The sequence below is a fragment of the Scardinius erythrophthalmus genome, assembly GCF_964197995.2.
Source record: "Scardinius erythrophthalmus genome assembly, chromosome: 23".
Lineage (NCBI taxonomy): Eukaryota > Metazoa > Chordata > Actinopteri > Cypriniformes > Leuciscidae > Scardinius > Scardinius erythrophthalmus.
The window spans coordinates 27,314,517-27,327,502 of record NC_138243.1 but is presented as its reverse complement, the minus strand read 5'-3'; the positions used below and the strand labels follow the sequence as shown (position 1 = coordinate 27,327,502).

General features: G+C 38.3%; 2 protein-coding genes across 2 annotated transcripts; one reads left to right on the top strand and one right to left on the bottom strand.

The window, feature by feature from the left end:
• Nucleotides 1-732: 732 nt before the first annotated feature.
• Nucleotides 733-4,887, top strand: tuba7l (tubulin, alpha 7 like; the record flags this gene model as incomplete). The annotated part of the gene is given in 15 exon segments (XM_081353949.1): nt 733-792; nt 796-798; nt 804-960; nt 1,824-1,859; nt 1,862-1,926; nt 2,007-2,019; nt 2,022-2,097; nt 2,099-2,132; nt 3,788-3,852; nt 3,854-3,910; nt 3,912-3,958; nt 3,961-4,027; nt 4,029-4,152; nt 4,156-4,218; nt 4,645-4,887. Coding segments are annotated over 15 exon segments (1,110 nt in total), but the record flags the coding sequence as incomplete, so codon positions are not given.
• vps37bb (VPS37B subunit of ESCRT-I b) lies at nt 4,884-10,957 on the bottom strand. Its single transcript, XM_081353633.1, has 4 exons — nt 10,770-10,957; nt 9,774-9,945; nt 6,687-6,757; nt 4,884-6,583 (listed from the first exon to the last, which is right to left on the bottom strand). Exons 1-4 carry the CDS (start codon nt 10,881-10,883, stop codon nt 6,206-6,208), a joined length of 735 nt encoding a protein of 244 aa, XP_081209759.1. The 5' UTR covers nt 10,884-10,957; the 3' UTR covers nt 4,884-6,205.
• Nucleotides 10,958-12,986: the final 2,029 nt, after the last annotated feature.

Genomic DNA, 12,986 nt, shown 5'->3' with positions numbered 1-12,986 from the left:
GGCTTGTCTCAATTACGTTTCAAATTGCCATAATGGTCGTGCTAATGTTTTCATCAGCGTCTCAGCATAATGACAGAGAAACGGGCTCCTATAATGCATTGCAAATGCATACGTCCATGTGAGCTAACGTTACGTTGCTTGAACACGCATAACTTTGTTCGACTGTCATAAATATATGAAATGTCCATTGACATCCAGTACAAGTTAGCCAAGCATAGATGAATCTTACCTGTCTAGGAGAAAATTAGCAACGTTGGCGTCTGTGTTCAAATTCTTCTCCGTTTTCAGCCGTCTCCATCTTTCAAAAGCATCTCCTATACAAATTCTGGTTTTATTTCGGACTTTGTCACAACGAATTTCTGAATTATAACGAGGTCTTTTTGATTTAGTAACGTTAGACATTTTTATCCGACTAGAGTTAGGGTAGGTTAGGTTAGAGCAAAGCTGGCAACCCGGATCCCGAAACACTACTGACTTCGTGATTGGTAGATAGGTGGAGGGAGGCGCTCAGGCCAAAACACAAAATGACAACATCAACATCAGTTGAGGGCTGCAAGTCCACTTTTTAAATGACAATATCCTAGCCATACTACTGTTGTCAGTGATATAAGTATTTGAAATGAACATGATTTCTTAATGTCTAGTGACACATCAGGGCAATTTTATGATTAATTGAAATAGATTTCTTACATACAGCTCCTTTAATTTGATTACATTTTTCAGCGAGTCTAACTTATCTCCATTCATGTGGGTCAGGCGGGAGCTCAGATCGGTAACGCTTGCTGGGAGCTGTAGGCCTAGCCTACTGTCTCGAGCACGGCATTCAGGCGGACGGACACAAGCCCAGCGACCAGACCACCTCAGGCGGAGATCAATCCTTCAACACCTTCTTCAGCGAGACCGGCGCCGGGAAACATGTTCCCAGAGCCGTGTTCGTGGACCTCGAACCCACTGTCGTTGGTAAGGAGACATTTACACTTCACTACCTTTTTAGACTTTAACAAAAAATAAAAAAATACCACACTAGTGTAACTACTGTAAATCATAATAAAATTGACTAATATCAAGTTACCAAATTGTATTGTTGTAAAAGTGATTAACCTGATTTGTTGATCAACAAACAATCAACCAATCAGATTTGAGGGACAATTTACAGTTAAAGGGTTAGTTCACCCAAAAATGAAAATTCCGTCAGTAATTACCTTTATTGAGAGGCTGCAGACAGAAAATGTTATTTTATATTTTCTGTTTTCAAATTTGAGTTGAATTTTTAGTAATTTTTATGTGTATTCATTATTCAATTAAAAATTGTCAATTTTGATTGCATGGTGACTTAAATAGTGAGAAAATGAAAATTCTGTCATAATTTTCTCACCCTCAAGTTTTTTAGACTGAACCTGTTGTATGAATTTCTACGCTGTTTTCTTATGAAGAATATGGGTAACCAAACAGTTGTTGGGGCCCACTTCCACAGTATTTTTAGCGCAATTTTCCACCGGACAAAATTGCGATTGTTAACTCAAGATTTCTGTTCTGTGCGTCTGTGCGCATCAATCTTGTACTTACTATCTACTCCTCAACCAGACCACCTAGAGACTTCGGGTTTTCGGCATAAGGTCTAATCTCGGGAATGCACAAAAAAAATCCAGGAAAAGATTTACTATCTCTTAGTGTTGTGATCCCATGAGGTGAGAAAATTGCGCTAAAACACTCACCGAGTTTTTATTACTTGTTTTCCATACTATGGAAGTCAATGTACATCAACTGTTTGATTACCCATATTCTTTAAATTATCTTCTTTTGTCTTCTTTTTTCCCATTCAGATGAGGTTCGAACTGGAACATACAGACAGCCGTTTCACCCAGAGGCCATTACACCATTGGCAAGGAAATCATAGACCTGGTAATTGACCGCATACGCAAACTGGTAAGACAATTTTTCTCTGTTTGGTTATACTGCTTATACTTCTTTATAGATGAATTAATAGTTTATACCTTTGTTTTTAGTGTGATCAGTGCACATCTTCCTCATCTTCCACAGCTTTGGCGTTGGAACTGGATCGGGTTTTACTTCATTGTTGATGGAGAGGTTGTCCCTTGAAGCTTGAGTTTGCCATTTACCCTTCATGTAAGGTACCATATTTTTAAAATTGGGTTCCCTTCACTTTAAAGTCGCAATGAAACCGTAGTACCGTCAGATATTTTCTTATAAATTGTGACCTGCATGCGAGTGAAATGGATTATTGAAAAAGGAAAAATGATGGCAGGCTACTAGGCTCAATCTGTCAGCAGAAGCTTGCAATTGTAAGAATGGGGCGGGGTTTAAGTGGACTAAATGATTGGAGAAGTCCAGCATACATCACCAGAGAAAGGTCTGTCATTTCACCGGAATATCGAGTTATGATTTAAAATAAATAAATAAATAATGGTGCAAAAAACGAAATATATGCAAGGATGAATCATTCACAATAAGATCCATAACATGCGTTTTTAAATTAAAAACAGACGTAAACATGCCGGATTATAGCCACAGGGCTAATTTACATAATATACAGTTAGGAAAATAGATGATGACTTTAATGAGCAAGACTGGTTTGAATCATTTTTGTGGAAAGAGTTAAAAGGTGCAGATGGACACAGATCTTAGTGATCAAACCAGTATTCTTACTGCGAGACACTACTGGTGAATAGGGTAAAAATTTTAGATAACAGATATCACCATGAAACTTCCTCAGTTGATTACTTACACAAGTATATAAAAACAATGTATTACAAGTTTTTGAAATATGTATGTTTAATTATGCAAATTAGGCATCATCTCATTAAATATGTGTGATTTTGCATATATTTTTGGTAGATAGATCTGAACATATAATAAAGCAAGTGCACAATTATTTTTTCATTTTGTTTAAACACAAGATGAAAAAAAAAATTCAGAGGGATTTCAGGATATATGCTTTCATTACCTAGGAACTCAAAATATATTGTCCATAGCCTTAAAAAAATCTATTTTTGCCATATTTTTTTGAATAAAATGTCAAATAAATCAGGCCAGGAATGATTTATTAACAAATCCCTGTGAAAATATCTTCAGAATACTGCTAAGTGTATAACTGGAGAGTTTGGTGTTCATAGGTGCTACATAGGCTGAGATGTTTGTACTGGAGAATGACAAAAAAACGAATTTTGAGAAAACGGCATTTAAAGATTTAATAGCTCTAAATGAGATTTTGTCGTTAGCTTTAAATCCCCCTTTGGACATTCACAATTGGTTACTGATAGAAAGGAAATGCCCATATTTGGGTTACATAGCGCTGTGCAGGAGACTCAGAGCTTTACAGCGATACCGGTCATGACAGACTTCAGTGAACAGACGGATTTGGCGTGTCGTGTTGGAATACTAACTTTTTGGTAAATTCGGGAGAAACTTACTGCCGCAAGTAAACAAAACGTAATAAAATAAACATCTTAATGTATATTTTCAACGTTTTCTTTATAGCAACTTGAAAGAACATATATTGAAGGAGTAAACTAGCCCAAAATCTCAAAACTGACCACTGCATGAAAAACCAATGTTTTTGCCTGCCGTGTCTCGCCTTAACTCCGTTGTTCTGCAGACATGAATGAAACCACGTAAAACACCTTATCAAACACGTAGCAATGTCCTGGAAACCCCCTGTAACACACTCAAGAACAACTCACTTTTTTCCCAGAAAAAGTCAAATTGAGGTTGATTATGAAAAACATTACAAATACAACAAACTGTTTTCTGTGCGTTTTTTCTTGAGGTTTCCACCGCAGTGGTCGAGCCCTACAATTCCATTCTAACCACACACACCACCCTCGAGCACTCACTGCGCTTTCATGATGGACAACGAGGCCATCTTTGATATCTGCTGCCGTAACCTGGACATACACCAACCTCAACCGCCTCATCGGCCAGATCGTGTCATCCATCACTGCGTCGACCTGACAGAGCTCCAAACCAACCTGGTGCCGTACCCTCGCATCCACTCTCCCCTGGTCACTGATGATCTCCGCCGAGAAGGCATACCACGAGAAGCTGTCCGTCATGGAAATCACCAACGCTTGCTTTGAGCCGGCCATTCAGATGGTGAAGTGTGACCCCCGGCACGGGAAGTACATGGCTTGCTGAATGCTGTACCGTGGAGACGTGGTACCAAAGGATGCCGACACTTCATTGGGTTTTGTTGGATCAGTGGGTTACCCGACGGCGTCTGTTGGCAGTGGTCAGCGCTGGTTTTCAACATTCAATCTGGGTTTGTTGGATTGTAGAAAGTCTGAGAAATTACGTACTGCAATTAAGAGTTGTAGACTTGCCTGATAAACATATGATAGACAGCAGTAAAGATCATGTGACACTGAAGACTGGAGTAATGATGCTGAAAATTCAGTTTCGATCACAGGAATAAATTACATTCTAAAATATATTAAGATAATATTTCACAATATTACAGTTTTTATTGTGGTTCAAATAGATGCAGCCTTGGTGAGCAGAAGAGACATCTTTCAGAAACATTTTAAAAATCTCACAGACCCCACACTTTTAAACAGTATTGTAAACATTTGCATGACGTGTGGAAAAATGTGTTTCTTAAACTGCTTTTCTTCTTACTATAATCAGGTCGGTATCAGCTATCAGCCGCCAACTGTGGTTCCAGGAGGTGATCTGGCCAAAGTTCAAAGGGCAGTCTGTACGTTGAGCAACACCACAGCCATCGCCGAGGCACGTCTGGATCACGAGTTTGATCTAATGTACGCGGAGAGAGCCTTCGTGCACCGGTACGTTGGAGAAGGAACGGAGGATAGCCGCTCTCGAGAAAGATTACGAAGTCCCGACGGAGAAGGTGAGGAGGGAGAAGAATAAATGGGATTTACACAGCAATAAATATTGACATTTGACTTTAGTTAGTATTTTGTTTATTAATCAGCATAAAAAAAATCTAGTCACCAATAACCACTAATCCAAACAGCTACAATGTACAGTACTTTACATAAGGAGTGTTACAGGTTACCACACTATAGATAAAACAGTTCAAAAGGGTTCTGCACCATTAATTGTCTTCAGAAACAGAAAGTTGTAGATGGCTTCGAAGATTCATCAAAGCGCAGCGACGGCGTGATTAAATGCTTTCTTCATTAAACATCACTTGTTTGTTCTGTTGCAAGGCACATTTTGATTTCTTTTACCTGTACTTACACCAGACTCTCTAACGTTACAGACTTGCATAATAACATCCTTCATAGAAAATGTGCACAAGAACTGTCACAACCCAGCATGACAACTTTTACATCAAAGTACCTGAACTTCTCTGCAAAGACAGATACAGTGCCAAAATAGATCACTTCACATCTCGGAAACGTTGTAAACGGTGTTCTGATTATTTTAACAATATAATCTTCTGTTTAATATGGTAGCTGTTTAAGGATAGTTTGATTCAGTTTAGGATAATTAAACTGTTTAGTCTGATTAACACCACGGAAGTCTTTCTATAGCAGACCTACAGTCAGGCTGGTCTGTTAATGCCATTTATTGTTTAATGAAAACAAAAATCAAAGGTTAAGTCGAAACAAAACTATATTCCAAACCAGTTAACGGAGCGCTCATGGAACAGGTGGAGTGCATCTTTGGTCAGTTTTTAAACCAGTTAAATATCGTCCCATTATCGTTACAGTGACGATAGGAAGGTTTCCTCACAAAAGTACACAGTAAAATTGTCTTATTTGTGCATAAGGATCTTTTTTCTGCCGTTTTTTGAGTGTCAAATCCATTTCATTATCATTTTCAGTCGAATAGGGATAGTTACATACCCCCCATTGTTAATAAGTCATTTACATTACTCACTATTGATTCTGAATCACAGTCTTAATGCATCTCATAGCATTTAAACTGATATTAATATATTGTTAAGCATCAAGTTGGTCCACACAAAATCTGCTGATTATGGGGGGAAAAGACCAAATTATGTGGACTGGATTTAAATGCGTTAAATTAGAGATAATTACATCTGCCTAAATATTTAATACATACAACTGGCAGAGAATGTGCAGATATCTGCAGAGTTCTGTGTGGACCTGCTAATGAGTCAGAAACCCACAGCGGTTTAAGAACAAAGTGCATCTAAAGAAAAAGGGGGAGAAAATGGCGTTTCACATTCTAATGGAAGGGATCAGGCAGAAGAACATCATTGCATTATAAACCCTGCCTGTGGAGGAAGACCAGCGCTGGGGCCTTGAGGGTATGGACATGAATATGATGGCACCATGTTTGGCAGAGGAGCACTGACGCTCTGAGAGTTGTAAGGGTGTGACGTGGCTGATGGTCTTACGTGAGCTGGAGAACCATTAGCTAGCCTTTGGAAAGGTGCGCTGGAGTTAAGGGTCTCCTGAGCTTGTGAAGGATCATTACGGGAACCCTGAGGAAGATGAACACCCTTCAGCACCATCTCCTGTAGCTTATCGATCTTCACGCGCCTCAGATGCGCCAGCGTCCTCTTGCTCTGGTAGTCGTCAACGAAGCTGTCCAGAGGCAACGATCCATCCAAGAATGAATCGGCCATGTTCTAGAAAACACGTGGGAGAATCTTACGACGTTACACATCTCGTAAGAGTTAAAAATCAGCAAATGAGGTTCTGCATTTCTGAAAATAGGAAAAACGTCCTCACCTCTGTTTCTTCCTCGATCTTGGCTCCTTCGGTTTGCAAAAGAGCCAACAACGTGTCTAGTGAACTGTTTCCTGAAAAAGATCAGATTTGAAAAAAATCATGATTACCTACAGAACAAACTTAAATATTTTGAAATGCTGAAATTCACCAAGTGGCAGATGTCTCTCATTAATATTGCATTCTTTAACTGGACAGTTATCTTAGCATTTTTGTCAATCTGATCAAACAATAAATCATGGAGGGATAATTAACAGGGCTGGGTATTGACGCAAATTTCACAATTCGATTCGATTTTGATTCACAAGCTTGCAATTCGATTCGATTTCGATTCAATTCAGTATTAATTATTTTGGATATCAGGTACAATACATTGCAAATTTTCTCAAGGAAAACAAATCTTAACTATTTTCTTAACTTAACTTTCTTAAGTTCACCGAGTTCACGCGCATAGGTTTAGTTACCTATGATCACGCGCGTGAACTCGGCAATCGACTACTTTGGACTTCAGCCGAAAACAGGATGTAAATACAGGTATTTGCGCTGGCTTAAATAACATCATTTTTATTCATATCTTTCACATCTACTGCAGTCAGATTCACTCGTGTTCACTCTGAAGGAATCACTCACATTTTCTGTGCACTTGTAATGACACATCAAGGATGTTAAGAGGCTAAAAGCAGGTTTAGTATTTGCCCCATTGAAGTCAACAGGGTGCACATTTTAAAAATAGAATAACTCGGTGTAGGCAACACCGATTTTTGTCATTGTTCTCTGTATTGACAGCACTCCAAATGTACAAAAAAATGAGCTCAATGTTAAAATTGACCGGAGTTCTCCTTTAACTATAATCTTAAAGGCAAGGCAAGGCAAGGCAAGGCAAGTTTATTTATATAGCACATTTCATACACAATGGCAATTCAAAGTGCTTTACATAAAAGAAATTAAAATAATAAAAAGAAATAAGAATAATTAAAACAGTTAAGAAAAATAAAAAAAATAAAATACAGTACAGTACAAACAGTCGGACGAACATTGGCACAGTGCTCATTCAGTAAATGCATAGCTAAACAGAAGTGTTTTGAGTCTAGATTTGAATGTGACTACTGTAGGAGCACGTCTGATCTCCTCTGGAAGCTGGTTCCAGCTGCGGCTGGCATAATAGCTAAAAGCAGATTCACCATGCTTTGAGTGAACCCTTGGTATTTCTAGCTGATATGATCCTAGTGATCTGAGTGATCTGTTGGGTTTATATTCAGTGAGCATATCTGCAATGTATTGAGGTCCTAGGTGCTGTATGTAGTTTTTAGCGGCCTCTAGCGGTGATGTTTCAGATTGCAACCAATAAGTTTACAAGCGCGTGCTCTTACGCGTGCTCGAATTTAATTCTGTCACTGCAAGCACCACTTCACATTTTTTTCAGGAAATGTACATTCTAGGTTTGTAGATAAGGTTTCTCCATTATTCAAATGCACTGCCGATGTTGATCCGTGTTTTTTACCCGAAGTTCATCCGATTCACGTCTGACCTTACGAGCTTCAGCAGAAATTTTTTTAAATTTGTTTTATCAATATGTGGAGTTTGTGTTGGAGTCTGTGTTTTGCTGGGCGCAGGTCGTTTCTTAGTGTTATCAGACATGTCATAAGTTGCACAAGTCATAAGTCCATGTCATAAGTTGCAGTGTCGTCGCTGTTGAGTGCAAAGTCAGAAAGCTAGGCAAGGCGAGAGGCTCAGGAGCGCGTGTACAGGTGACGTCACTGGCGGTAAATCCGACCCGGGACCTTCACATAAAAATAAGAATACTTGCTTTCAGAGGTAATAGCAAAACCCGCAAAGTGGATCATTTTAATGTGAGATTACAACCCCTTCACACACAGGCAATAAAAAAATGATTCGTTTTGTTAGAAAAGCTACATACAGCACCTTTAACTATTATTGTATGTAAACTATGGCAGTCAGTTGTAGCCTATAGGCTTCATTAGCCTACTATAATATTGAAGGTAAAAATTAACTGATTTGTATACAAACACTTAAAATACACTTATTTATTTTTATAATAATAAAGTTATATGAAATTATATAAAAATCTAAATGGTGGCTGTCATAAAAAACTTTCCAGATTTATTCAAACATGCATTAAATATTGAAGAACATTAGAAATGATCATGAGTATGTAATAAGGTGCATATATTTAACAAAATGCTCCTCTCTAGAGTTAAATTAACAGTTATCTTAGCATTTTTGTCAATTTTGTGTAAAACATCTGATCAAAAATAAATCATGGAGGGATAATTAAGGTTCACATTCGAAACAGAAGATCAAGTTGTGCATAGAAAAGTCATGTCACTGCATCCTTTAAAGGGCTCATATACAGTCTGTGATGGAGGAAATCCTCATAATATGGGTGTGTTTTGCATAGTGTGGTATAACTTTACATCAGTGTGGTTTCTTTTGGAAATTATTCTTTGTATTGCCGAAACTCTAGTCGGTCTGTCGTATCCTAGTGACCCTGATAAACACGATTACTTTCAAAACTTTTGCTCAGGTAAACTGATACTGTATGGAGAAAGCTGGATGGACAGAGCCTTCCACAGAGACATTTGTGTGTCAATCTGAGCTGACATGATCAGTATCCAGTGCAGCTCAAGAGAGCAGCAAATCTCCTTCTATAAAAAGGAAGCATTATGTGGCCAAACTGGTTCATCGGGATGTTTTATTGTTTTACACCAAAGGAGGAAGACAAAAGAAGTTTGGATATAAAAAGGTGTGTTCTTTTATGTTCCCGTCTACACTGGAATATCTGAATTATTTAAAGCTTTCAAAGTATTTGGATACTTAAATCACGCTTATGTAATTGCATGTGTGTCAAATGCTTCAGGATCTTCACTCTTCACTAACTTCACTTTTCTTTATCAATTTTGAGTCGTTTCTGTGATTTTCAGTGCATGCATGAAGTCGGTTCTCCCCAATTTCACACAGGTGTTCTATTAGACGAACCGGACCCAAATAACTATTAACAAAATCTTCATTTTCAACGATTTGATCATTTTAAACAGAACACAGGTCCGAAGAGTGTGGTGTTCATGTCACCTAGCGTGGACTTGCGGATCTGATAGGACTCGTGCAGATCTTGTAAACAGCAGTAGCGTTTGGTCAGCTGGATCTTCTGATGGTCCAGTTCAGGCTGAAGGCTCAGGTTCTGCTCGGCCAGGCTGCGGTTACTGGCGATCGTCAGCTCTTTGTTCTGTTGCATTTCCTGCATCTGTGACGGCAACAAAGTCACAAACAAGAGAAGCTAGTCAAACCTCTGGTCTCCGAGGTGAAATCAATGTGCAACGTATGGGAAAAAAATACCCTAATATGGAATTCACAAAGTAAAATAAACACAATAAATAATTCCTGCGTCAACTTTGGGTCTTCCTGACCAGACCAGTTATATAAATGAAAACCACTGCAAGATTATTTATACAGCAAATATACAATAAAGTGGAATAAAGACAAATGTCAAGAACTTAAAGAAACATACATAGGCTACACACACACACACACACACACACACACACACACACACACATATATTATATATATATATATATATATATATAAGAATGGACTGAAGACAACATAATAAATCATTTTAAAATCAAAGGTTACATGAAACATTAATAATTAATAATCCCTTGAAGGTAATATCAGCATTGTTATACATAGAAGAGAAGAGATTTACATGTTTGTTTGACAGCATCTGTCTGTTCATACACAATACATACTGTACATGCCAGTGTACATGATATTTTTGTCTATTTTAAATGAGCAGTTCCATTCTGAACTACAGTATAACACTGTTTTCATGCCTTCTCCGTATCCTGCCCCTCCTTCCGTCAACAACACTTTTAATTCAACCAATATTGACGCAGTCAAAGGTGAAAGGTCTCCATTCAAGATAATAATAAATGAACACAACAGCAGCAGTGAAATCAAAGCTCGCGCACCTGTCACTGACCTACACTCACTGTCAGGAGAAACTATGATCATATTTCAGGATAAAACGAGCGTTTCGTGGCTGACATGTATGCGGTCACCCACCTCGTCCATCTCCCTGACGATTTTCCGGAGCTTGTCATCGTCCTCCAGCAGTTCGTGTAGCTGTGAGTCGGAGTACGAGTGAAATCTGTTCTCGAAGCCTGACATTTCTCCCATGGCTTTGTTATTGTGTGTCAGTCTCCTCCGCTACCGCAGGGAAGTCTCTTGTGTTTCTCCTCGACCGGAAGTCGAGTAATTCCCGACAAATCAGCGCCTGTGAATGGACGTGACGTCGCGCGCGTGGACGTGTGAGCGACGTCAAGAGGCCATTCATGGAAAAAGGATTTGGCAAATATAGTTTTATTATATAATTTGTATATAAATATAATTCGGTTAACATCTTTACGTTTATACATTCACATACATTTTTCTAGAATGTTTTTCATTTATATTATTAGACATTATTATTTAATTATATTATATATAATTAAATGTTTTAATAATTGTTTCCAATTAAAATCACAATAATTTTAGTGTATCACTTCTGTTTCTTTATTTAAGCATCTGTTTTATTTTTCTTAAAGGGATAGTTCACCCAAAAATAAAAATTCTGTCATTGATTACTCACCCTCATGTCGTTCCAAACACAAGCCTTTCTTTCATCTTCGAAGCTCAAATTAAGATGTTTTTATGAAATCTGAGAGCTTTCTGTCCCTCCATTGACGGCTACGCAACTACCACTACACACAAAAGCTCATTAAGAGATCATAAAACTATATGAATTGAGCGGTTTAGTCCACATTTTCTGAAGAGACACGATCGCTTTATATGATGAACGGACTGAATTTAGGCTTTTATTCACATATAAACATTCATCGACTCACACATCAGTTGTGGTAAATGGAAGCTCAAGCATGTTCGCTTGACGTGTGAGAACCAATGAGGTTCATTGGTTGAGCTGCTGTTAATGTCCACTGATCAATGTTTATGTGAATAAAAGACTAAATTCGATCATGTAAAGCGATTGTGTCTCTTCAGAAAATTTGGACTAAACTGCTCAATTCATATGGATTAGTTTTATGATCTCTTTTTGAACTTTTTGAAGCGTCAAAGTGGTAGTTATCTATCTGTCAATGGAGGGACAGAAATTTCTCAAATTTCATCAAAAACATCATTTGCATTTCATAAGAAAATTATTTCATTTCCTTATTGATTTAACCCACATATTAACCATAGTTTCTGCCACAAAAAATAATAAGTTACAACCGATAATAAATAAATGAGACCATTATCTCAGAATACTTTGGTCTTTTATTATTATTTTTTTGCCAGTGGTGGCTATGGTCCTTTGATTGATATTTAGCATGGTACCGAATGATTGTTTTTAAATTATATTCATATATAATGGTATTTAAGGCCCGTTCACAATAACGATAAAGATATAGTTCTAAAAATCTTTCTAAATATATCAGAGTCCCCACCACAACTATTGAGAATGAGGACATGCGTCACGGTAGCTTGCTGTCACGTGATGAATTGAGCCCGCCCACCATTTTGGGAGGATACGCTATCGGTTGCTAGGGGCAACAGTGTAAGAGCGATACAGAGACGGATACAAATTGTAACGGATATATGGATAGAAAGTACGAGAAAATTAGGAAGAAATGGATAAGAATGTGGCAAAAGAAAAGGGTCATTACAGGGAGAAACTTACTACCAATGTCAAACAGAGGTATTTAGAGAAGCTGGCTGATATTAAAAACGTCGACTCATACGAGCTGCCTGCAGCTGAATGGAACAGAGACCTAGTGCTAGACTCTTTACCACCTTGCACTTATATGGAAATAGCTAATTACTTGGTTTTTGGCATCAGCTATAACGAAAAAACTGTAACAAATGGTTCCTACGGTTTCCACGACAATCGTGTGAGACACCGGAGCAGTTTTTACACAGCAGTGTTTTCCAGGCATTCTAAAATAGTGCGACAACTCTACTACCAATACAAACAATGAACGGTGCTGGCGGGTATCCTCCCAAAATGGCGGAAAGGGGAGGAGACGCGGTCTCTGGGGGCGGGGCGCTGTGTCGTGACGACATCTCCTCATTCTCAATAACAATAACTGCTCAGCTCAGAGAAAGAATACAATCACTTTCAGAACGATTTTTTTCCCCGCTGATGAACGATAAAAACATTGACAGCCAATCAGAATCCATCCTGCTGTAACGAGCACGAGCATTTAAAGTGACAGACGACAAAACTGCAGCTCGCGCTTAGAATAA